At 46.1% G+C, this 26,409-nt stretch overlaps 1 protein-coding gene across 1 annotated transcript in view; it reads right to left on the bottom strand.

The window, feature by feature from the left end:
• Positions 1-6,237: 6,237 nt before the first annotated feature.
• The window catches only part of LOC310683516 (uncharacterized protein), a gene marked incomplete at its 5' end in the record, with an annotated part of 42,831 nt that continues 22,659 nt past the window's right edge, over positions 6,238-26,409 (bottom strand). Inside the window, 12 exons of the mRNA XM_083453449.1 lie at positions 6,238-6,490; positions 8,392-8,519; positions 10,247-10,322; positions 12,378-12,479; positions 13,061-13,171; positions 14,363-14,550; positions 16,605-16,730; positions 18,144-18,296; positions 19,235-19,359; positions 20,494-20,639; positions 22,255-22,350; positions 23,265-23,342. Of these exons, the coding sequence (XP_083309575.1) occupies positions 6,272-6,490; positions 8,392-8,519; positions 10,247-10,322; positions 12,378-12,479; positions 13,061-13,171; positions 14,363-14,550; positions 16,605-16,730; positions 18,144-18,296; positions 19,235-19,359; positions 20,494-20,639; positions 22,255-22,350; positions 23,265-23,342 (1,548 nt within the window). The 3' untranslated portion in view covers positions 6,238-6,271. The remainder of the gene's footprint in view (positions 6,491-8,391; positions 8,520-10,246; positions 10,323-12,377; positions 12,480-13,060; positions 13,172-14,362; positions 14,551-16,604; positions 16,731-18,143; positions 18,297-19,234; positions 19,360-20,493; positions 20,640-22,254; positions 22,351-23,264; positions 23,343-26,409) is intronic.

Here is a 26,409-nt window from a genome sequence, read left to right as displayed (position 1 = left end):
CTGGCTCCCTCTTTAGGCACGTCAGTGCAATACCTGATGTAGAATGGAAAACCCCCACCAAATCATTGCCTTCATTGCTACTAATACTAATACTAATAATTTATTGCTTATACCTTGCCCATCTGACTGGGTTACCCCAGCCACTCCAAGCGGCTTCCTTGTCAGCATGGGTAGAATGTCTGATGGTGTGGACATTTTTAAGTTTGACTACAGTGGTAGTTAGTGCCTATTATTTTCAGTCATACCTTGGTTGCCGAACGCCTTGGAATTCGTACGTTTCGGCTCCCAAACGATGAAAACCGGAAGTGAGTGTTCTGGTTTTCGAACAATTTTTGGAAGCCGAATGTCTGGCGCGGCTTCTGTGGCTTCTGATTGGCTGCGGGATGCTCCTGCAGCCAATCGGAAGCCGTGCCTTGGTTTTCGAACAGTTCCGGGAGTCGAACGGACTCCCAGAACGCATTCTGTTTGAGAACCAAGGTACGACTGTATTGAGAGCATTTTACCCAGCTCTTCGCCCAAAAAGACTCCCAGGGTGGCATACATGGAATCAATTAAAACGAGACAGCCCCTGCCCACAGATGTACAATCTAAAAAAGTAAATAAAAAAAATGACTTAAACCAGGTAGCATCTATCAACCACTTATTTTTAAAAATATAATTTTTATTAAAGATTTCCTTAGGTTACAAAAGTACGTGCATTGTCTCTTTTTTTAAGGTTGTGTTTTCTACAATCAGTTACATTTGTTGTGAGACATTAGTGTTATATGCAGTATTAAGGTTGGGAAGAAAGAGGGGGGGTGCTGGTGGTAAAACATGTATTATTTTCCTTAGTGTATGTTTGGGGTTTAGTGTCAGCATCACTTGAGTAGGTTCTCTTTCTATTTGCCTGTTACTTTTCCTTGGTAGTGAGAGAGGTTGACAACCGTAGCTCAAAGGGTTAATTCCACAGAGATGCTTTGCTGCTCTTGCCCTGTTCTCTGGTCCTCTGGCTCCCTCTTGAAGCCACAGAGCTCAAGAGGTGGCTTTCAAAAGTCACCTTTTCCTTTAACTGGTATAGGCTATTTGAGGATGAGAGAGAATTTCGTAAAGCAAGCCTGCACCCTAAAAAGCACTAAAAGAGGACTGATCAGCAATAAATGATGATAATGATAATAATATTGCTCACCCTTCACCAGCAGGTCCCAGGGCAGGCTACAACAATTTAAAATTAGATTTTTAGCATTAGACTTGTGGACATCCAGTGATGATGAATGTTGGAAGATGGGCAGGGTATAAACAACAAATTATTACTATTACTTTACTATTACTTTACTATTACTTTACTATTACTTTACTATTACTTTACTATTACTTTACTATTACTTTACTATTACTTTACTATTACTTTACTATTACTTTACTATTACTATTATTCAGTGACAGATAAAAAAAAAGGACTTCTTCATGCAGCACATAGTTAAACTCCCACAGTGATGGCCACCAACGTGGATGACTTTAAAAGAAGATTAGACAAATTCATGGTGCAGAAGGCTGTCAATGGCTAACAGCCACAATGTCTGTGTAATGTAATGTTTCTGAGCACCAGTTGCTGGAAGCTGCAGGAGGGCAGAGTTTTCTTGTGCTTGAATTTCCCACAAGCATTCGGTTCCCCCCAGTGAGAACAGGATGCGGGACTTAAATGGACCATTGGACTGATCCACTCCCCACCCCACCCCCGTTTCTCTCCAACTATAGACAGTGTCTGCCAAAAGCAATGGATAACTGGACTTTTCATTCTGAAATCCAGGCTTAATTATGTGGGTTGTGAATTGGATTATACGCTTGATTAAGGTTTGGCAGCTTAGACGGCTTTTGAAAACAATTCATGGAGAATAAGTCTTATCAGTGTGTATGAGCCATATAGAAAGGCAAAATAACCCAATAGCACTAAAGGCTGTTGGCGACAGAGAGCGGGGAATGTTGGTCTCCATGCTAGGGGTTCGGAGGCTGTCTACTACCAGAGACAGACTGTGAAATGAAATGGGTAGGTGAATTTCCCCAACGTATAAATGCCTTTTCATATGCTACCTTCTATAATAGGTACATTTTTATGCACACTTTATATGCATTTTTGCACAATGCGCAACTGCATTGCAGAAATCGCCAATATCAAAGGGTGGCTGTGCTCCGTTTGTGAATTGTTTCTGAAAGTTGGGCATTTCGTCTTTAAATGTGAACAGAATCAAATTTCTCCCCTTCATCCCTAGCCTTGGGGCAAATTATTCTGTTCTTATTTGACTCCTGCATTGCAGTTCACACTTTGCAAACCACTTCAACGAGCAATGCTTTAACGTGACCTTTTTTTGGATAATGTTTGCCAAGACACTTTGAAAGACGGGCGCTCAGGGTAATAACAAACAGGCCCCACGCTTAACTGTGAACCTACAAAGAAGTTGCTGCTCAGAGGCCACAGCTCACGGGTAGAGCTCATAGTTCTCATGGGGACAATCTGTGGGTGGAAGAGGAATCTGCAGACCTCAGCTTCCTGAGCAGACTCACGGGATCTACCGTATTTTTTGCTCTATAAGACTCACTTTTTCCCTCCTAAAAAGTAAGGGGAAATGTGTGCGCGTCTTATGGAGAGAATGCAGGCTGTGCAGCTATCCCAGAAGCCAGAACAGCAAGAGGGATTGCTGCTTTCACTGTGCAGCGATCCCTCTTGCTGTTCTGGCTTCTGAGATTCAGAATATTTTTCTTCTTGTTTTCCTCCTCCAAAAACTTGTGGTCTGGTGCGTCTTATAGAGCGAAAAATATGGTAATCTGGAGCCACTTCAAGGCACTCAAGTGAATGTTTAAAGCCCTAAATGACTTCGGCCCCAAATATCTGAAAGACCACCTCCATCCTCTTAGTGGTTTCTCTGCCCTCGGATGCTCATGTACAGGGCTGTCTTTACCTGGGGGTGCAAGGGGTGCGGGGCACCTGGGCACCGAATTCTGGGGGGTGCCAGGTGCCCGCCACTGAAGCCGCCTAAGCTTTTAACCATCTACCTGTTATGAAATAATAAATAATTTTGATCAAGCTAGAAAAACAAAATACATATACAGTGGTGCCCCGCAAGACGAATGCCTCGCAAGACGGAAAACCCGCTAGACGAAAGGGTTTTCCGTTTTTCAATGCGCTTCGCAGGACGAATTTCCCTATGGGCTTGCTTCGCAAGATGAAAATGTCTTGCGATTCTTGCGATTTTTTTTTGCTCCCCAACCCCTTTTTCTAAGCCGTTAAGCCGCTAATAGCCTTTTAGCAGCTAATCCGCTAATCCCTTAAGCCTTTAATAGCCGCTAATAGCCTCTAAACCACTAATAGCGCTAATCCGCTAAGCCGCTAATAGGGTTGCTTCGCAAGACGAAAAAACCGCTAGACGAAGAGACTCGCGGAACGAATTAATTTCGTCTTGCGCGGCACCACTGTATACCTAGGTATTACTGAAATGTATACCTGCTATTTCACTAAAGGACTTTCGACTTTGTGCACTCATTTACCAAAGATGCGCCACGCTAGCAGCGGTGCCTGTCATTCACTACGGCGGCACTTGTCATTCTCAGCAGCGCCATGCACATGAAATTAACTCTTACATCAAAATATTATGTTACGTATCGTATTGAGCTGCTATGCGACAGCGGGGTCAGCAGCACCTTTGACACGACTGATGTTTCTCCTAAGTAGATGCCTAAACAATACTTATAAGTTTAAGTGTGGTGGTGTTGTATACACCTCGGGTTAAGTACTTAATTCGTTCCGGAGGTCCGTTCTTAACCTGAAACTGTTCTTAACCTGACGCACCACTTTAGCTAATGGGGCCTCCCGCTGCCACTGCGCGATTTCTGTTCTCATCCTGAAGCAAAGTTCTTAACCTGAAGCACTATTTCTGGGTTAGCGGAGTCTGTAACCTGAAGCATATGTAACCTGAAGTGTATGTAACCCGAGGTATGACTGTACTGAAGTATAAGCGTATTGTAAATAAATGAGCACATTAAAAAGTTTGTTTCTTTTTCCTACTTTCTTTTGTAAACAAGAGATAAGGCGTAAGTGTGGTGTCTGACATAAACATAATAAAAGTTAATTTGGGGGCTAAACTAAATTTGGGGGCGCTGGGCGGATCTTTGCACCTCGGTGGCACACATAGCTGTCAACTTACAGATTTTAAAATAAGGGACCAGCAGCCAAAATAAGGGACCTGCAGCCTCACCTGTTCCAGGCACTCCAGTCTTCCTGCAGTCTGGTCAAACTCATGCTGGTAGCTTCGAGAACACTGTCCAACCAACTTTGTAACCAGAGGTTCAACTGAATAGAATCTGAATCACATGCACCATTAGGCCTATGCAGCCTCAACTTAAGATGGCTCCCCGGCCTGGCTTTGCACTGCAAAGTTTGCAGCAGCATGTGCAACAAAAATGGCGTCCAGCATTCAAAAACCTCCTCAGCTTGCATTAACTAGCCACACACAAGGCATGCAAGCTCCACCCCCCAGTTGTTCTTAGACTTCTTATTGGGTGAGCAACACAGCCAAGCAACACAGTTGGAGTCTCCCTCCTCCCTGGCCACCAGGGAGGGAGGGAGAGGAGCTGCTTCCTTTGAAAATTAAGGGACATCATTTAAGGGACATCATTTAAGGGACATTTAAGGGACATCCATCAATAAGGGACATGGCGCTGGAATAAGGGACTGTCCCTTCAAATAAGGGACACTTGACAGCTATGGCGGCGCATATGCTAAAGACTTGCCTGCTCATGTAAGGTAGGGTGACAGCCTTGTGTCCAGTGGCGTATCGTAGGTTGACAGCACCCAGGTGGGTGTAGGCAGGCCGAGGTGCATGGGAGCATGGTGGGGGGTGGGGCATGCTGGGATGGGGCACGGAGGCTAGGGCGGTTCATAAATTATTATTATTTTTTTAAAAAAATGCCTGCCCCAAAGGTCTTATCTTACTACACTAGGGATTATACAGCTATATCTGAAATTTCATGCATGTCAGTTAATATCTTGACCCTGCTCCACTGAATTGAAATTTCAGCCTTCACGACATAGGAAAACGGCCAAGTAAATAGCTATTTTCGTGGAAGAGGGTCAAGATGTTAACTGATATGCATGAAATTTCAGCTACAGTGGTGCCCCGCAAGACGAATGCCTCACAAGACGGAAAACCCGATAGACGAAAGGGTTTTCCGTTTTGGAGGTGCTTCGCAAAACGAATTTGCTATGGGCTTGCTTCGCAAGACGAAAATGTCTTGCGAGTTCCTGCAGGGTTTTTTCCCTACCCCCCTTTTTCCCAAGCCGCTAAGCCGCTTAACAGCTGATCCGCTAAGCCACTTATCAGCTGAGCCGCTAAGCCCGCGAAGCCACTAATAGTGCTAATCCGCTAAGCCGCTAATGGGCTTGCTTCGCAAGACGAAAAAACCGCAAGACGAAGAGACTCGCGGAACAGATTCTTTTCGTCTTGCGAGGCACCACTGTATAGCTATATAATCCATAATGTAGTAAGATAAGACCTTTGGAGCAGGCATTTTAAAAAAAATATTTAATGAACCGCCCTAATGGAGGCTGAACAGAACCTGCTGCACCATCCCACCCCTCACCGCTGACGCCACCGGAGCGACTGAGCCGCAATGGTCTGACCGGAGAACGTGACTGCTCTTTTCCCGCCCTCCCCGTCCAGGTGGAGCCTCTCACCTCTTTTCAGTGGGCAACGGCAGCAAGGCCCGCACTCCCTCCCTCTCAGCCAGCCCAGGGGTGGGGTGGGGGGTACGTGGGCGTTCCTTCGCTGGTCACAAGAAGAAAGAAGCACCACTACCACCCCAGCCCTGAAGGCCAAGCCCGGGTGCACCTTGCCTTGCCTCCCTGTGGCTCTGGCCTTGATGAAGGAGCCTGTTGTGGGCGCACCTGGTTGCCTCACCTCATGTCCCCCCAGAAATCTGTGCCCGGAGCCATGGCCTCCCACCCACCCCACGCTACCCCCCTTTTTCTGTCATCCGCTAAGATGTCGAATTCCCTCCCCACAGCGATGTGCCTGGCATTATGCAGTTTCTATCAAATGCGGAAGATGCACCTGTCTACCTGGGCTTTTGACCCTTTAGATGTGTATTTTTCGGACCCCACACTTTAGGGTGGAGGGTGGGCAATGAATTAACCGAGGCAAAACCTCAATACTGGCGTGTCAACGGTGCTGAGACAGCTGATGGACAACCGTAGAGATTCCCTTGGGATCATGGCTCAATTATAAATGTTTATAATCAAATTCTACACGGGGTTTTGCCCCTCCCCCAACGCCCTCCTGGTGTTTCTCCTCGGCATTCGTTCCATCTTGGTGATCTGCCTTTGGGCCACGTAGATGGGCAGCTGCTTCCTGATTTCCAGAAAAGTCTGGTGTGCGGTTTCTGGGATCATCTTTAAGATGAAAAAGAAGGTGGCAGCACATATCGGACAGCAGATGAGGAAGCTGAAGAATCCGATGTATTTCTGGAAAGGAACAGGAGCAGCAACACACACAGAGAGAAACAGGGCTCAGCAACATGAGTAAAAAAACTGAGTTTTAAATGTGTTATAAACATGCAACACCAGATGGCGCTGTAGAGCAGGAAACTTTTCTATGAGATTTTACATACAGGTTTTTTTTTCTTTTGTTATAAAGATTTAATTTTTATGACTTATCTATAGTGGGGTTTTTTTCCCTGTGTGTAGATCTACCCACAGAAAGGCATAAGCGTATTAATTTAGCACATTATATTTCCCAGTGCTTTTTTCCTTCAAGGAACTCAAGGCCAGGTTATCTCGTAGAATCATAGAATTGTAAAGCTGGAAGAGACCCCCTGGCAAGGTTGTTCTGGTCTCATCCCCTGCTACAATGCAGAAGTCACAGCCAGAGAATCCTCTGAGATAGTTGGTTCCACTGTCGACAGTTCTGCCTGATGTTTACCTGGGATATTCTTTCTTGCCATTTGAATGCATTGGTTTGGGCCCTGCCCTCTGGAGCAACGGGGGGGGGGGGAGCTTGCTCTGTATTCTATGTGGCAGCCCTTCAGATATTTGAAGACACTTGAGTTCAACTTTACAATTCTCTATCACTGCTCTGTCTTCTCTTATCCAGGCTAAACATACCCAACTCCTTCAACTGTTCCTCATAAGGCTTGGTTTCTCTCTCTCTCTCTCTCTCTCTCTCTCTCTCTCTCTCTCTCTCTCTCGTAACACCCCAAAAGGGAAGTATTGGGACCGGGTGAGGATAGGCATGGAATGTGCATTATCCATCCTACTTAAGGTGGGGAAAGTCTGTGGCCATGGGCGCAGCCAGGATTTATTTGGAGTGGGGCAGAACATCTACCAGTCATCATCCTCTGTCTGGCTCTGTCTAGCAGATTGTTTTAAATTCCTTTCTTTTGACCCCAAGTCCTCGGGGAAAAAAATCTGCCAATATCTTTCTACAATTTATACTTTTACTTAAGTATTTTTATTTAATTACTTGATTTTGGGGGGAGGGGAGGAGAGCTGCCCCCCCAGGCTACGCCCATGGCTGTGGCTCGGGGGTAAAGGTAAAGGGACCCCTAACCATTAGGTCCAGTCGTGGCCGACTCCGGGGTTGCAGCGCTCATCTCGCTTTATTGGCTGAGGGTGCCGGAGTACAGCTTCCGGGTCATGTGGCCAGCATGACTAAGCCGCTTCTGGCGAACCAGAGCAGTGCACGGAAACGCCATTTACCTTTGCGCCAGAGCGGTACCTATTTATCTAATTGCACTTGACGTGCTTTCAAACTGCTAGGTTGGCAGGACCAGGGACCAAGCAACGGGAGCTCACCCCGTCGTGGGGATTCGAACTGCTAACCTTCTGATCAGCAAGTCCTAGGCTCTGTGGTTTAACCCACAGCGCCACCCTCATTCAATCCCTGGCAAGTTCAGGTAAAACTGGGAGCGGCCCCTTCTCTGAAACCTTGGAGAGCCACTGCCAGTCCGTGTAGACACTACTGAGCTAGCTAGACCAAAGATCTGGCTTGATATGAGGCAGCTTCTTATGTTCTTATTCAACCCTTTACCTAGAATTAGGAGGACTAGAATCTTACGTTTTGTTTTTGTTTTTTTTACAGGAAATACCATAGCTCAGTGTCAGAGCATCTCTGCCTTGCATGTAGAAGTTGCTCAGTTCAACCCCCGACGACTCCAAGTAGGACTGAGAAGGACTCCCTATCTGAAACTCTAGAGAGCCTCTGGCAGTCAGTGTAGACAGTCCTTAGCTAGCTGGACTAGCGAGGAACAAGGCAGCTTCCTAGGTCCTCAACATCCTTCTGCATGCCAAGAAGATGCTCTACTGCTGAGCTACAGCCCTTCGCTGTAGAAGGTTCAGAACACCCATGGACCACCAGAATCACTCACCTGTATATTGAGGAAGGTCACAATGCTGAAGAAGTTTAGGAACCAATGCACAAATCCCCCAACAACATAAGCTGAGGACCGCGAGGACTGAAGGAAAATCTCTGCTATTATCAGGTTGGGAAGAGCACCTGCATACAGAAAAGGGTTCACTGCTCGTTGGGAGGAGATTTTGTTTTTTTTAAAAACGAGAACTATTTTTTTAAAGTGCTTTAATCTTGCCTCTGTCTTTACTGTGTTTTTTAGTAACTGCTTAACTGTTTATCTGTTTTATTTTCTCGTTGTTGTTGTCATCGTTATTTATTGGCTTTATATATTGCCCTTCATGACAAGATCTCAGGGTGGTTCGCAGGATAAAATACAGGGTAAAAACGCAAGTAAATAGTGAAAACGAAAACAACAAAACAAGAACCCCCCCCCCCATACATTGAGGTATTTTGTTGGGGTCATTTGTTGTTATATATATTTTAACCACAAAGTGGATTTTTTAAAAGTTTTAAAGTTGGGCCATACTTTGATGCTTATTGTCTACACCACTTTGTGAAGCCCCCCCCCCCCGAAAAGCAGATTAGAAATCTTTCAAACAATCATTAATAATATAAAACCATTGGCCTCAAAATGGCATTCCATTTTTTTAATGGGTTTTTCATGTAAAGTGCTACAAACTACTTTTATTCAGAGATCTTCTGAACATACCATTAACAAACATCAACAGAAAACAGGATCGTGGCACTTCTGCAGTTCAATACGAAGCCCAGTAGATTCTTCTGTCTTGGAAACCCATCTACTATTATTTTCATTATTAATTTGCACCCTGCTCTTTCCACAGAACCTGAGAGTCAAGGGATCTTACGAAACTGTAATCTCATATTTAATCCCATTACGTTAAACCATGGGTAGGCAAACTAAGGCTCGGGCGCTGGATCTGGCCCAATCGTTTTCTAAATCTGGCCCGCGGACGGTCCGCGAATCAGCATGTTTTTACATGAGTAGAATGTGTGCTTTTATTTAAAATGCATCTCTGGGTTATTTGTGGGGTATAGGAATTAGTTCATACATATTTTTCAAAATATAGTCCGGCCCCACACTAGGTCTGAGGGACAGTGGATCGGCCCCCTGCTGAAAAAGTTTGCTGACTTCTGCATTAAACTGTAACGGGATTAAAACAATGAAAAAACAAACAAGCCCAAAATCTGTTAAAATGCAGATAATAAAAACACTAAAAACACCAAGGCCCTTTCCTTAAAAACAACAACAAAACGCTCAGTTCCCAAAGGCCTGCCAGAATAAAACAGTCTTCACCTGCCAGTGGAAGGACAAGGAGAGAGTCGGCCTAACCTCACTGGAAAGGGAAGAGTTGCTGGGATCATTAGGGCTGCGCTATTTTGTAAGAGTTTTTGCTGGCACTGTGTTTTTTTTATTGCTGATCTACACCTGACTCTGGCTCCTGACACACTGTGGTGGAAGGGGCTGAGGATAAATACAGTGGTACCTCGCAAGACGAATGCCTCGCAAGACGAAAAACTCGCAAGACGAAAGAGTTTTTTGTTTTTTGAGTTGCTTCGCAAGATGAATTTCCCTATGGGCTTGCTTCGCAAGACGAAAACGTCTTGCGCCTTTTTCTTAAAACCGTCAATGCATTCCTATGGGAAACCGTCAATGCATTTCCTCTGGGAAACCGTGCTTCGCAAGACGAAAAATTCACAAGACGAAAAAACTCGCAGAACGAATTAATTTCGTCTTGCAAGGCACCACTGTAAAGGCTTTGGATGCCTGACCACCCTCGATCCTTGAAACCTTTTGCTCTTCACATCCTGCGCCTCCTCCAAGGAACTCTGCGTATCACCTGAGCACTTACTAGGTCCGACGGCATGTCCCATGAGGAAAATATTGATGAGAATCGCATTGACGTAAGACATCCACAAGGCATCTCCCTGTTGGAGAGAGTTGTGGGAGCATGTCAAGCTTGCTAGGTTTGGACAAAGCGCTTTTGATGTAATCGCTGATACTACTGGTCAATCAGATGCTGTTTACTCAGGAGAGATCACTTCCCACTGGGAAGGCTCCAGAGGACAGCGGAACTGAGTTGCGCCCAAAATGGGGGGGGGGCACCACATGTGCGTGATGTCACACGCATGACACCCCCACCCCCAACCTGGCCAGGTCGACTTGGCCGGCGAACATGCTTCACCCTGCCCATACCTCTCAACTTACAGATTTGAAAATAAGGGACCAGCAGCCTCGAAAATAAGGGATCAGCAGCCAAAATAAGGGATTTTCAGAGCACAGGTATGTTCGACTTCTGAGCCCCTCCAAGCCAAAGGCAGAAAGCCCAGCCAGCAGCCAAATGAAGCCTCAAGCGGTGGTTCCCACAGTGCAGCAACCCGGCAAAGGGAATGCAGCAAGGAAAACCACGGTCACCTCTCCGCTGGGAAGCGCTGAGCAAAGGCGAGTCCCCAGGCAACACGGCCAATTTGATCGGCACAAGGCATACAAGCTCCACCCCCCAGTCGTTCTTAGACTCCTTATTGGGTGAGCAACGCAGCCAAGCAACACAGTTGGAGCCTCCTTCTCCCTGGCCGGCAGGGAGGGAGGGAGAGGAGCTGCTTCCTTTGAAACCCAGGAAATTTAAGGGACATCATCAATAAGGGACACCAGCGGGACACAGCGCTGGGATAAGGGATGGTTGACAGCTATGACCCTGCCACGTCCCTGGCAATTCTCAAAAGGACACGGCAGAGCCAAGCATCTTCACCCTGGCACGTCCTCTTGAGGATTGCCGCAGGGTTTGGGGGAGGCCTGGCCCCCTTCTTGAAAATGTGCCAGTGCCAGAGGAGCATCTCTGATGGGATAGCAAAGTCCTTTTTTAAGCACCTTGGGCTGCACAGAAGGGTTGTTAGAAGCCAGACCAAATATGACTATTTTGATAAGGTATGGTCCCCGCGTATCAACTGTGTAAATAGGAGCGATGCTAATGCGAGGCCTCGATCACTCACACTCATTTATAGAGAGCTGCAACCTATTCCAAGGCCATATCAGCATTGCTCCACACACCTTCCTTCAGTGTGTTTTTGCCCAGCTGGAAATGTGCTCTTTGAACTCTGATCATGCCTCTTGAATGCCTGGATGGATGCGAGAGAGGGGTTTGGGAAGGTGTGTGCAGAAACCAGCCTACTCTACAAAGGCAAATGATGTGAGTTCATTGCTCAGCATACTTTTGCTTCTAGCCCCACCCACCACTGGCATGCAGTTCTTGGTCTGCAAAAGGTCCTAGACTTAGCTCAACTGTTTAGGTGACATGTAGAATGCCAGCACATGTTTTAATTTTTTAAATAAAGGTTTAAAGATACAGTCGTACCTTGGAAGTCAAAAACCAAAGTGCAGCTTCTGATTGGCTGCAGGAATCTCCTGCAGCTAATCAGAAGCCGTGGAAGCCCCGTCAGACATTCAGGTTCCAAAAGAACGTTCGCAGACCGGAACACTCACTTCCGGGTTTGCGGCATTCAGGAGCCAAAACGTTCGAGTTCCAGGGTGTCCGGGATTCAAGGTATGACTGTAGTGGTTATAAACTGTTTAAATAATTTCATTGTTTTATTCCTATTGTGAAACTCTGAGGGCTTTTGTAATTTAATGAACAAGTGGTATATAAATTTTGTGAAAGAAATATGCAGTTGACAGCTTCATCTGTCTGGGGGCAGGTGGACTGCAGAGGTGGGGAAACCCAACATGCAATATGCACCAGGTGCCTCCTCTCTGGTGTGCACAGCAATGTGAAAACACAACTTGAAATGCAGCAGAAGAGAAGCGACGTCGCTGCATTTCAAAGTGTCAATGCGTACACAGCGAAAGAGCCATCAAAAGGAGTGCTCTTTCAGTTGCTAACTGCTCTTTCAGTTGCTAGCGTGCACATAGCCAAGGCGCAATCGACGGAGTAACGCTTGGCTTTCAAGGACATCGGTGCTTGAAGAGTTCAGAACAAACCAACCAACCTGAAGTTCAAGGTTCATGGTTAATACGATGCAGAGGATGGTGCACATGCCAAAACCAAGGAGCAGCAGGAACTTTCGCCCCATTGAGTCGATGTAAAATATCTAGAGAATGTAACAGCAAGGGGAAGAAAGCATGTGAAAAAGGAAGGACGCAGCACTCAGTCTCAGCTTAACCAACCTTGCAGGGTTCTTAGTAAGTTTAAAATGGGGGTGAGAGAGAGGGCTCAGAAACAAACGGGTGGGTCTTTTACCACCTCACCTTGATAGAGAACAGAGAGCCAAGTGGGGCTGTGTGTCGTGAGAGTATGTATGAACTTTGGCTGATGCTAGAAGCTGGACATACAGAAGAACATACTGCTCTATACTAGCCTTGGTGATCTCCCCGGGAACCTCACGAGGAGGCAAGATCTGTTGCAGTGTCAATGCTGTGAGCCCCTCCCTCCAAGGCTCAGGCCAGGTAGGGCCAGGAAAGGCTGAAAGCCTGGAGAGCTGCTGCCCGTCAGTGTGGACCACACAGAGTTAGATGCACCAAGGGTCTGACTTGGAATAAGGTGCCTTCTTGTATTCCTAAGTGCCAGCACAAAACCGCTGCTAATGTTTGCAGCGCAGGAACATCTTTTGGAGCAGACTGAGCTTTGAGACTTTAAAGGGCAGAAAAAAAGGCGAAAGTAAGGCAGGCTTACCCCGACAAAGACTGCAATGATGATGGCAACGCTTGACGCTACACGGATGTATGGGATATTATTTAGCTCAGTTCCTGTAGACAGGTAGATTCTCTCTGTATAAAAGTATACCTGAAATGAGACCAAAACAACTGAGACTTTTAGCTTACTGGGCGATGGTCCCGTTGCCGACTCAGGGTTTGGAGGCACTGTCTACAAAATGAAGCCTAAGATCTTTTCTCTCCAACTCCAAACTAGGGATGGGAAAATTGGTCCGTTTTTGTTTCTTTTCCAGCCTTAAATCCAGCTCTTCACATTTCTTCTGCACAGACAAGAACTGTTTGCAGTTGCCAACATACATAGGCAGGCAACCCTCTGAATCTCTGAGTATATGGGAATCAGAGGTCACTGCAGTCGTGCCCACAAGGGGCAGGTGTACCTACCAGTACCCCTTGTGGTGCCTGTGAACGCTCTTGGTAAATATCCTCTCAAAAATCTACAATCTGCTTGAGATTGTTTGCTCTTTGTGCTCAGTTCCTGAAGACTCATGCATTGAACATGCCCCCTTAAACATGCCCCAAAGGCACTGGAAGCCAGGACTGAACACTCACCCTTCCTTCTCATTCTGAAAACGGGGAAGGAGCATGAGAACATAAAAATACCCACAGTGGCCACCCAGATGCCTACAGGAAACCCGCAAGCCAAGCACAAGCATCAAAGAGCTTCTGTCCCGGTTGAGAGTTGCTGATGTAGGTACCTTCCTCCCCGCCTCCGTTGGTGGGGCAGCGGTTGTAACAGCATCCACACACCATCTGGGGGATTATGCCCCCTTTTCTGCTCTTTTGGATGTGGCAGCCATTTTGTTTCATGTCTCCTTCCTGCCCAGCAGCCATTTTGTGACTGGTGCCCACGGCACTCCCCTCAACATTCCAAACATGGCCACTGGGCCCCCAAAAGGCTGACAGAGCTTGGGTGCAAAACAAGCTCCACCTATACTGCTTGTGACCCTAAATGCGGCGCTGCCTGTGCCACGAATTTGCCCAATCCTCTTTTAAAGCCACCCGAGCTGGTGGCCATCGCGACCTCCTGTGTGGGGCCATAGTTCCATAGTTTATCTATGAAGAAGTCCTTCTTTCCCTCCGCCCTGAATCTTCCAAAGCTCAGCTTCATTGGAAGTGCCCTGGAATGCCAACTCTCAACACCCGCAGCCATTGGCTGTCCTTGCTGGGGTTGATGGGAGTTGTAGTCCAGCCGCACCTGGACGGCCAAAGGTCCCACTTCCCCTCCCTTGTTCTAACCGCTTGTGGATATCGCCTTCCTTACTGCGTTGACTCCAGAGAGCTGTTGGCCACACATCAAGATAATGACTGAGAGGACTTGCCACCGCAGGCTTGGGAAGCACAGCAGCTTAAGTGAGTTCATGCTCTTCTCCGTCTTCTCAGCCATCTTCTCCTGCTGCAGCTCTTCTATCTCCTCCTGCACGTCCTCATTGTGCCTCAGCTTCTGCAAGGCTGGAAAGAAGCAGCAATGGAAAAAGCCTTTGAATGGCGGGGGACGGAGGCTGGTGGGGAGAGTTTCTTGCAGTACCAAACACAAGAGGTGTAGTGGAGGCAGGGCAAAGACCAGTTACAAATTCTGCAGCGGGTTCCCGGTCTCCAGCATCCCAGAGACACCCAGCCAGCTTTTTGGCCGCTGAGAAGATGTTCCACCTCACCCGTTGTGATGCTTGGAGCCGATCTGAGTGAAGACAGGTGAGTCGGCCACTGAGGACTGGCTCCTAGGGTCACTCTGGAGAAAGACACCAATTCTGTATGCGCCAAAGCTAAGCGTTTGGGAGGACTGCAAACATAAGCTGCCTCCATTTCAAGAGAATGGTGTTCTAGTTCTATTACCTCTCAATCGATCAATCGATTGATGGGTGTTCTGCTACATTCAATGGAGCTTCACGGAAAACACTGTGGGAATGTTAAAGATAGCAGGAAAGGATATATTGAATAAGCATTATCCTTCCTTCGCTCAGGCTAGTGAAGTGATGTAGCAGAGCAAATTCCCCTCAATATAGCTGGAAGCTGGTTTGTAGATTCATTTGAATCTCTTAGTTTATTCCCGCTTAAAAGAATAAAGACACAAGAGTCTTTCTGAGTAAAGTAACAAAAAGTTTACTCACATTTCAGTTCACAATTTGATCCCAGAAAGGCAGACTTTACTTAGTGGTTACACAACAAACTGCGAGTTCATCTCATATGAAGACTGAACTCATGTGCTGCTGGTTGAGAGCTTACTTTTGAGTGATAGCTGATCCACGGCCATTTGATGTACCTTTGGGGATTATTAATTTGTTGGTGAAGATCCATCATTGAAACAGTTCATTATCCTGGAAGAACTGTTCTGGCTGGTGCTGTGCTCGGAGCACCCTATTGTGACATTTGGAGCACCCATCATCTCACGTTTGTAGCACCACCGTGCTCCAACTCACTTCCAACTATATTTTGGATAGGATATTGACTGTGGAAAGGCATTCTGCCTCTATTTCAGTGATCCTTGACAGTGACTTACCAATCCTACCATTCCTGGTTATGGAACATTTATCCGATTCTTATTAGTTTGTGACTCCATGCACATATTATATGTCTTCTGTTTATAGTGTTATAAAAAATGTTGTCAGTATATTATTAGCCAACGTGTTGCTTGTTGTTGTTCAGAGCTGGCTGAGTGACAGTAGACAGCAAAAATTACCGTATTTTTCCATGTATAAGACAGGTTTCTTCCCTAAAAAATAATGTCCAAAATTTGGGGGTGTCTTATACATGGATAGATCTTTCCCATTTTCTTAAATCAGAGTCCCCCCACATCTTATACATGGGGGCGTCTTATAGACGGAAAAATACGGTACATTAATAAGAGAACAAAATGGCTGCAGAGCAGCATGGCAGCAAGAGAGCAAGTGAAGCAAGTAATTAAGACTGAGAAAATAGCTGCATGACTCGGCTCTTTTATGGAGTCAGCCAGAGCCACGCCCATCTCCCAGGTCACATGCAGGGGGAGGATGCTCCAGAGCAGTGGAACAGGAAGTTACACTGGATGTCCCCCTGCCTGTGCCCACTCTAGGGAAACAAGGAATGTTGCATTTGACTGCACCAATGGATTACATCCCACAAACACAATTGAGGTCACCTCGAAAGAAGAAACTGGAGCCCTCCACAAGAGGGGAGCCACCACTGAAAAGGTTCGCCAGGAAGGGTTAGGTGAGATCCCTGCCTGAAACCCCAGAGAGCTGCTGCCAGTCCACGTAAGCAATACTGAGCTAGATGGACCAATGGTATCATTCAGTATAATGATTTCAGCTGTTCTCTCTCTGAGAACCAAGAATGACAGATTTGGAGTGTTGCCGAAGAGGCCATCCAGACTCACCCCACCAAACATACAACGCCATGTTTCATCCAGAAAAAGCACTAGGCGCTATCAGTTGTATTCTCAGATTGTCTTCTCAGGTAAACACTAATAAGACTTTGAATGTTATTATCCCTCACCCTCCAATATGTAAGTGGTTCATGTATGTGGTTACCTAGCATGGCCTTTTCTTCATCATTTTTCTGAATCAGTAGATACCTGGGGCTTTCGGGGAAGGAAGGAACGACAATGGTCTGAAATAATGCCAGTATTCCAGGGACACTTGTCAGTATTGGCCAATCTGCGCAAGAAGGAGCAATTAATTTTATTTATTACATTTACACCCCACCTTTCCTCGAAGGAGTTCAAGGTGGCGTACGTGGTTCTCTTCCTCCCCATTTTATCCTCACAACAACCCTGTGAGCGGTGTTAGGCTGAGAGACCTGGAATGGCCCAAAGGCTGAGCCAGGATTTGAACCCTGGCCTCCCAGGTCCTAGCCCTGCACTCTAACTACCACGCCACCCTGGCTCTTGAAAGGTATCAGCTCAGATGGCACATCAGAATTGCCCAATGCTAAGGGAGGGAAACAATGGCCTTCCTGGGTCCGTGAGCACCTTTGGGGAAGTGCCATCGGTGCTAGCCATTGGCTGTCATGAGGGAAAGCATGGCATGACACAAAATGGCTGCCATGGGGGTATAATACAAAATGGCTGCCGTGGGGATATGGGGAAATGGCTGTTGTGGGGGCATGGTGTTATGGTGGCCACGTGTAAAAGGGGGGGGGGGGAAGCAAAGAAAAGAGACATAACCATGGGTGTGCCCCACATCAACAGGCAGGGGGAGGCACCTATATCAGCCATCGCTATGCTTGCTCACAGAGAGAAGGTCTCTGTACAGTGGTACCTTGATTCTCAAACGCCTTGGTACTCAAAACAACTTAGAACCCAAACACTGCAAACCCAGAAGTAAGTGTTCCAGTTTGCGAACTTTTTTCGGAAGCCGAATGTCCTCTGTTTTAAGTGTTACACTGGTTTGAGTGCCACACTTCCGTTTTGAGTGGTACGCTGAGGTCTGTTTATTTTGCTATTTATTTTGCGTTTTTGTTTTTGCGGCTTTTTTTTGTTTTTGTGACTGTGTGGAACCCAGTTCAGCTACTGATTGATTGTGTGCCTATGGTACATTGTTTATTGCTTTCATTTTATGGATCAATGGTCTCGTTAGAGAGTAAAATTCATGTTAAATTGCTGTTTTAGGGGTTGTTTTTAAAAGTCTGGAACGGATCAATTCGTTTTGCATTACTTTCTATGGGAAAGCACGCCTTGGTTTTGGAATGCTTTGGTTTTGGAACGCACTTCCGGAATAGATTAAGCTTGAGAACCAAGCTACCACTGTACTTCTCCTCTGTTCAGAACTGATGGGTCGCTGGCTGTCCGATCCTGGGATCCAAGTGGGCACATGTAAGACTTTTTGTGGGCACCATAGGTGGTACTGGTGGGGGTTCACTGGTGCTTGTGAGCACTACATGGAACTGGAGGGGTCGTGGAACTGTCTCCCTCAGAAGGTGGCGAGCTCTTCTTCATTGGGAGTTGAGTCATCTGTTGGAGACTCTTTCCAGCATTGCAGCATGTTGGACTAAATGACCCCTGGCAATACCTTCCATCTCTACAATTCTACCATGACCTTTGGGCTAAGAGGTGCTCTTCTCTGATTTACCTTCTTCGTTCCCCAGCATTTCAGGAAAAGAGAGTAACTGAGCCAGGAGGACACCTACAGCTAGAAAGAAGTGAGGCAGCATGCCAAGGGCTCCCCTCATGTTCAGTGGGGAGATCTCTATGAGGTACAATGGGACCACGATGGAGAAGATGCCTGGTTAGGGGATAAATCAAGGCATTATTCACAGTAGACACGTGACAGCCATAGAAGCATACAAACATCTCCCACTTACCCAACCCAACCAGTCATTGTGTTCTGCAAGAGAGGGCATCCTGCAGATGCCATCCTACCAGGAGGTCCATTCCACATGATGGCCAGAATCATGCCTTTAGTTTGGCAGCACGTAGCCTCTGGAACTCCCTCCCACTGCGTATCAGGCAGGCGCCTTCTCTATTGCCTTTTTGGCACCTGCTATTTCAGCAGCTGGTATCTGTCTTGGATCCAAATCTGGCCGATGTGTGTGCTGTTGCTCTTTCTAAACGGTCTTTTAAAAAATATTTATTATTGCTATCATTATTGTTAGCTACATCCCTGCTGGTGGGCCAGGTTTGGCCAGAGGCCAGCAGATGCTAGAGGCTCCCCAAAGCAGTGTATACCTGAAGAAGTGTCTCCACTCTCATTGTTCAGCCTGGACACTGAGATCCAGCGCCGAGGGCCTTCTGGCGGTTCCCTCATTGCGAGAAGTGAAGTTACAGGGAACCAGACAGAGGGCCTTCTCGGTAGTGGTGCCCACCCTGTGGAACACCCTCCCTTCAGATGTGAAGGAAATAAGCAGCTATCCTATCTTTAAAAGACATCTGAAGGCAGCCCTGTTCAGGGAAGTTTTTAATATTTAACGCTGTATTGTTTTTAACACTTGATTGGGAGCCGCCCAAAGTGGCTGGGGAAACTCAGCCAGATGGACGGGGTATAAATAATAAATGATGATGATGATGATGATGATGATGATGATGGAGGTGGTGGTGGTGGAGAGGTTCTTCTTTTGATATGGGCACAGGACGTCTTTGAATTGCAAGCACTGGTTCCTTCCCAACTCAGATTTTTCTCTTAACCCCACACCCTTACTAAATCCAGGAAGTAGCCCGACTCACCTATGGTTATTCCAACGATGAAGCGTGAAACCATTGTGAACAGGAAGGCTTGCACCACAGTGGCGCAAACCATAAACATAGAGGACACCATGGAGCAGAAGCAATTGATCAGCAAGGCACCTTTCCTGGAAAGAGCGGGGAAAGGAAGGGAATGACTGGGCCAATGAACATGTGGAATGATTGGAAGAGTTCCCCGCATCCTTTGGGGGAAGCAAGATCTGCCAGGAGGAGCAGTTTAGGAGGTTGTGCATCTCAGCGGGCTGACTCCTGGCTCTGCTGGCGTTAAATTTCTAATCCCGGCTCAGTCAAAGATACACCTGCGTACCTTGTTCATCCCAGAAGAATCATCCAAGGACATGGTGGGTGCAGGACCAGAGAGGGGAGGGGAATTAGTTGGGATCATAAAGCCGTATAACCTGGCAACCCGGCTACTTATTTTCAAGACTTATTTAATTCTGATCATATGTTTAGCTTAATTTTATACCAAAAGGGATCCCAGGGAGGCTTAGTAAAACCAAAGCAAGGCAGGCTTACAATCTAAAAAGACCCCTCTCACAACAACAACAAAAGTCACAGAATGAAAAGGGATATGGAGGGAATAGGAAAATCAAAATAAAAACTTGGGCACTTTCTAAACAGTAGTTCCTGTAATCTAAATAATCCTGGGAATGGTAGCTTGTTAAGGGTGCCAGGAAGTGTAGCTCTGTGAAAGGTACACTGCAGTCTTCGGGTTTCTTTGGGGAAAGCTTTGTGCTTCGAATACATGGTATGTACGCAGCCCTATTAGCATGGAGAAAGTCCACAGAATGAGGGAAACCATTAAGCTGGTACTTCTTTCCTTTTCTTTGATGCGGTGTCTGAGCCACACCAGCCATCTCAATGGCAATACAGTACGTCTTTTGCAAGATTCCTTGCATTTCCGCTTAAAATCTAAGGGCAGTCATTGGCTGAGTTTTGCTCAGAGATGACCCACTGAAATCAGGGGGGCTCACTCAGTCTGGCTCATTCATTTGAATGGGTCTGCTCTGAGTAAAAGCTTTGTCGAATGCCACCCAAATGATGGCATTATTTCAGCTGGCTGAATATCTTTTGTTAAAATGTGGGATGCCTTTTTACAGGGTCAGCCTCCTCAGCCAGAAGTTAAATCGAGCCTCGGCTGGGGAGACAGGGCTCAACAGAAGCCCCACTCCCCTGCCCACCTGCCCCACGTCCAAAGTTAGGACTGGAAGTCCACTAATCACCAGGTCATCTATATATACCTTCCATATTCATCCACCATGACTCCTGCGATGAGTGCTCCAGTAAGGCCTCCAATAGGGAACAAACTGATGGCAAGGCCTAGCATGAAGAGCAGATACTGCTGCTCTCCTGGATTCTTCGCAGCATTACCCATGTCTTCCATGAGCTAAGAGAGGAAATCATATCATGGGCAGGGTTAGTGTATCCACAACACATCCTAATCAGAAGGAACTGGCACCCTTGCAGGTGCCACATAATACTCATATGTAGAACTTCTCTCTATTAGAGTGGCAGCATTTGCACTTTGGAACTCCCTGCCTCTTGATATCAAGCAAGCGCCTTCAATGTATTCTTTTCGGCGACTGCTAAAAACGTTTTCTTTTGAGAAAGCCTATACAGACACATAGAGCGTTGGTGTCTGTTTGAATCCAGTTTTCGGCTTACCATTGATTTTAATTTTCATTTTTTAAAAAGGTTTTAAATACAGTGGTGCCCCGCAAGACGAATGCCTCGCAAGACGGAAAACCCGCTAGACGAAAGGGTTTTCCGTTTAGAGGTGCTTCGCAGGACGAATTTCTCTATGGGCTTGCTTCGCAAGACGAAAATGTCTTGCGATTCCTGGGGTTTTTTCCCCCGCTCCCCACCCCCTTTTTCTAAGGCACTAAGCTGCTAATAGCCTTTTAGCAGCTAATCCGCTAATCCCTTAAGCTTTTAATAGCCGCTAATAGCCGCTAATAGCGCTAATCTGCTAATCCGCTAATGGGCTTGCTTCGCAAGACGAAAAAACCGCTAGACGAAGAGACTCACGGAACGGATTCTTTTCGTCTTGCGAGGCACCACTGTAGTTGATTTCAACTTTGTAAAATAAAACCCTAAGCATTTCATTGTTTTCTTCTTTCTGTAAATGGTTCTTCCTCCAGCCTTGTCCACCAACGGCATCCACCAACGGTCGCTCAGAAGGGAATGTGAGCCTTGGGCTGAAGAAAGATCCTCCACACCTGTTTTAAAGTCCCACTAGACACTTTCGAGTTTTTGCTGCAAGAGACCAAGGCTCCATTGTCACCAAATGATTTTATTTGTTAAGGATGCTGAGAGTTGTTAGGAGACCGCTATGGCACTACGCTGAGTAAAACTTGGTGGGAAGCCTATCTTATTTTAACTATTATATATGCATTTATCTGCACTAATAATATACACATTTTATTTTTTGTATACACTAGCTGAAACACTGCACCACAAAATTCTGAGAAGTGTGAATTTTGGCAACTTGTTTTGGAAAGTGTATTCTAGGTACCGTATTTTTTGCTCTATAAGACTCACTTTTTCCCTCCTAAAAAGTAGGGGGAAATGTGTGTGCGTCTTATGGAGTGAATGCAGGCTGTGCAGCTATCCCAGAAGCCAGAACAGCAAGAAGGATTGCTGCTTTCACTGCGCAGCGATCCCTCTTGCTGTTCTGGCTTCTGAGATTCAGAATATTTTTTTTTTTTTGTTTTCCTCCTCCAAAAACTAGGTGCATCTTGTGGTCTGGTGCGTCTTATAGAGCGAAAAATACGGTAGTTGTGCCCTTAAAACACAAACTATTTCAAATTTCTCTCCACCCCTAGATACAACCTGAAAATATCTCTGATGACTTTAGCTGTGATTCCTGGATCGCAAGGGGTTCAACTAGATGACCGCTGGGGGTCTCTTCCTACTCTACTGTTCCATGATTTGCTAACTCCCAGAAGCTTAGTCAGAAGCCCCTGTTGTAAGAAACCGCCTGTGCCGCAGGGTCCTCTTACCAGCACTGGGGAATAGACTACCCAGATGATGTAACCATATTGGATAGATCCCAAGCTGGTGACCAGCACTGTTCGGAGAAGCGAATTTGTCACCTCCTACAGGAAATCAAAACAGCAGACAAGAGCAGCTGTCAAGCAAAGTGTTCATCAATGCATAAGGTAAAGGTAAAGGGACCCCTGACCATTAGGTCCAGTTGTGACCGACTCTGGGGTTGCGACGCTCAGCTCGTTTTATTGGCCGAGGGAGCCGGCGTACAGCTTCCGGGTCATGTGGCCAGCATGACTAAGCTGCTTCTGGCGAACAAGAGCAGTGCACGGAAATGCTGTTTAGCTTCCCGCCGGAGTGGTACCTATTTATCTACTTGGACTTTGACGTGCTTTCAAACTGCTAGGTTGGCAGGAGCAGGGACCGAGCAACGGGAGCTCACCCCGTCACGGGGATTCGAACCGTCAACCTTCTGATTGGCAAGCCCTAGGCTCTGTGGTTTAACCCACAGCACCACCCGTGTCCCCATCAATGCATAGGACATAGTTAATGAAACACAAATGGCTTGGATCTTAAGGCAGTGTGGGCAGAGTTCTGCTCATAGGAGGAGTGTTTATGGTGCAAGGTGATATAACCTGTGGCCCTCCAGGTATTGCTGGACTCCATTTCCCATCAGCCCCAAGCCAGCATGGTCAGTAGTCAGGGCTAGTGGGAGCTGCGGTTCAGCAGTATCTAGAAGGCCCACAGTTCCCCCTATTGCTGGACCAAAGGCTTCTGGGAGCCGGCAGCATCATTTAGAAAAGAACGTAGCAGGACCTGAGTGCAACAGCAGAACGCTCCCCAGTATTCTGGTTGTGTGATGTCACTTGTTTGATGTGGGAGAGTTAAATTTTAAAAATGGCCTCTTAGGTCAAATTGGACGGTTAGAGCATGGTGGGGATAATGCCAAGGCTGCAAGTTCAATCCCCATGTGGGACAGCTGCATATTCATGCATTGCAGGGAGTTGGCCAAGTCCAAACTCACCCATTTGCGGACTACGGGCTTTGGTTCCGGCACTGCCTTGCTATCAATGCTTCTTCCGGTAGTTTTCATAATTGAGTCTCAGCTGTGGGGGAAAGAAGAGGGACATTTTGTCAGGCGGTTATTATCTCTTGCAACTTCTTTAAGAACATAAGAATAGCTAAACCTGCCATAGGCAAACTCCGGCCCTCCAGATGTTTTGAGACTACAATTCCCATCATCCCTGACCACTGGTCCTGTTAGCTAGGGATGATGGGAATTGTAGTTACAAGACATCTGGAGGGCCGGAGTTTGCCTATGCTTGACTAAATGGTCCATGGACAGCTCCTCCTGACAGCCTGTTTACTGGGCATCCCTCCTGATTTGTTTTTGCAGGGGTTTGATTATGGCTATGTACACACCACGCATTTAAACCCTATGGCTTCCGCCAAAGGATAATGTGAACTATAGTTTGCCCCTTACTGACCTACAGTTCCCCAAACCCTTTACAAGCTACAGTCCCCTTTAAATGTATGCCAATCGCCAGTCTTTGCTGAGAGTTCACTTTGATTTATCGATTTTTTTATTGCATTTATATACCACCTTTCTCCTATATATATTTGTGTGTGTGTGTGTTTGTGTGTGATCATTTTCCATTTCCCATCAAACAAAAAAGATATTGTTTTACATCAAATTTCAAAACTTCATTTCTGCCTCCCTCCTCCCTTTCTGCGGTTTCTTATATTTATAGTATCTTTACAGCAACTCCCTGTTTAAGCCTAATTATTAGTTTATTAGTTTGGAAATTAGTTTTATCACACTGCATGTCTTTACGTAAACCTGCTAATGATTGTATCTGTTTGCAATAGTTTATAAAATATTCAATAAACAATTTCCACACTAAATCAAATACTTTGTTGTATTGATTTCTTATTCTTCCGGTGAGTTTTGCCATTTCTACATATTCCAATAATTTTTTATTGCCATTCTTCTTTGGTTGGGACATTGTCTTCTTTCCATCTTTGGACAAATATCATACGAGCAGCTGTGGTCACATATATAAACAAGTTTTTATATTGTTTAGGTATCTCTAATCTCTAAAAGAAAAGCCTCTGGTTTCTTATAAAAAATTACCTTAAACATTTTTTTCAGCTCAATGTATATCATTTCCCAGTAGGCTTTTCCTTCTTACAAGTCCACCACATATGGAAAAAGGTATCTTCTTTTTCTTTGCAGTTCCAGCAAATATTTGATTCAGATTTATTCCTTTTTTCTATCCACTGCCCAGTATATCATAGAAGATTTCACTTGCTCATCTTTTGTTTGCTTATCTTATACGTTTCTGAAATTACCTTAATATTACTATCTAGCAGGTCTTTTTCCAATTGGAATGATTGGTTCCCAAAACCTAACTTTTTATCTGTTTTAAACAATTCATTTAGTTGATAATATTGCAACCAGTTTATTAACATACTTGGCAATTCTTCAAACTTTATAAACTTAATTTCACTACCCTCCTCACTTATTATTTTTTAAATAAGTTATCCAGTCTACATCCCACCTTTATCTCCAAGAAGCTCAAAGTGACATACCGGTATATGTTTCTCCACCTCCTCATGACAGCCCTGGGAGACAGGTTAGGCTGAGAGGGCAGTGACCAGCCCAAGGTCACCTAGTGAGCTTCATAGCCGAGTAGGCATTTGAATCCTGGCCATCTGGGCCTTAGTCTGACACTCTAACCACTATACCACATTGTTCGCAGGGTGATTATATGATGGTGAGCTCAGCACTCAGCCTGATTTGCTTGTCAGGCATTCCTTCCTTCTACACTTTTCTAGGCATTTCCACATCATATTCCAAGCTGCAAAAAGTCTGTTCCTTTTTTCTTTTCAAAAATGTGTTTATTGCACTGGGGTGATATTGCCTTTTAATCCACTTCAATTGCACAAACCTAAATTTCTCCTGTGTGCTGGAAACCCTCCTGCAAAATGCATTTACTTACTTACTTACTTACTTACTTACTTACTTACTTAATAGCCCACTTTTCACTGAATATTTTCAGTCCCAGGGTGGGAAACAAAAAAAAGTCTAAAAAGCTAAAGGTATGTCTTGTGGTAGTGAATGCTCGTGGCAGGGACATGCTTAAAGCCCGTGACTTGTCTCCTGAATGTTTTAAGAAATCACAAACACAGAGAGGCAGACTTCTGGGAGCTGGGAGCACCACCCAGACAAGGAGGCTTCCTGCTCAGTCTCTGCATGAGTGCCTGTTCTGGCTTTTTAATACAACTGATTAAGGCAGGGATAGGGAGCCTGTGGGCTCCATCTGTTCTTGGACTTCAACTCCCATCAGGCCCAGCCAGCATGGCCAACAGGAAGCAGGGGTGGGAGTCGTGGTCCAACCACACCTGGGGGGGGGGGGGGACAAGTTTCCAACTCCCAGATTTAAACCAAGTCAGAAACGATGGAGGGAAAACCGAAGCAGTTGTCCTCCAAGGTAATCGATTGGGTCAACAGTCCCAGAAGGGGGTAGCGGTGAAGTCTGTCTGTCGGGAGCCAACCCACCCCCTCAAGGCACCATAGCTGTCAACTTTCAAATTTGAAAATAAGGGATCAGCAGCCTCGAAAATAAGGGATCAGCAGCCTCACCTGTCCCGGGGACAGTCTATGGGATATCTAACAATCCGAGATAGCAGCGGGAAGCAGCGGGAAACGGAGCTGGAATAAGGGAATTTCCCGCCAAAAAAGGGAAGGTTGACAGCTATGCAAGGCACAGCAACTTACCACAGCTTTCTGTTCTTGGAAGTAGAGGGGTGAAATCAGCCCCGCCCTGTTTTCTCTTGAAAGAAAGACATCAAAGGGCAGGCAGTATTGCAAGAGCCAATCAGAGGAAGGATGCTGAAAGATTCCATTTGGGGGAGCTGTTGGCAGTTGGAAGGCCAGGTGATTGAATTAGGTATACCAGGATCCCATCGTGGCTGAGCAGTGAGCATGCCAGGCGGCCTTAACTCAGCCACATGCAAGATTGTTATTATTGGGTTGTCGCTAGCCGAGCCCTACTCAGAGTAGACCCATCGAAAGAGCCAGCATGGTGTAGTGGTTGGGAAGTTGGACTAGGACATAGGTGACCAGGGTTCGGATCCCCTGAGATTGACCACATGAAGCTCATTGG

This window comes from Podarcis tiliguerta (assembly GCF_965153285.1).
Source record: "Podarcis tiliguerta genome assembly, chromosome: 8".
Classification (NCBI taxonomy): domain Eukaryota; kingdom Metazoa; phylum Chordata; class Lepidosauria; order Squamata; family Lacertidae; genus Podarcis; species Podarcis tiliguerta.
This window is presented reverse-complemented; position numbering and strand designations above follow the sequence as displayed.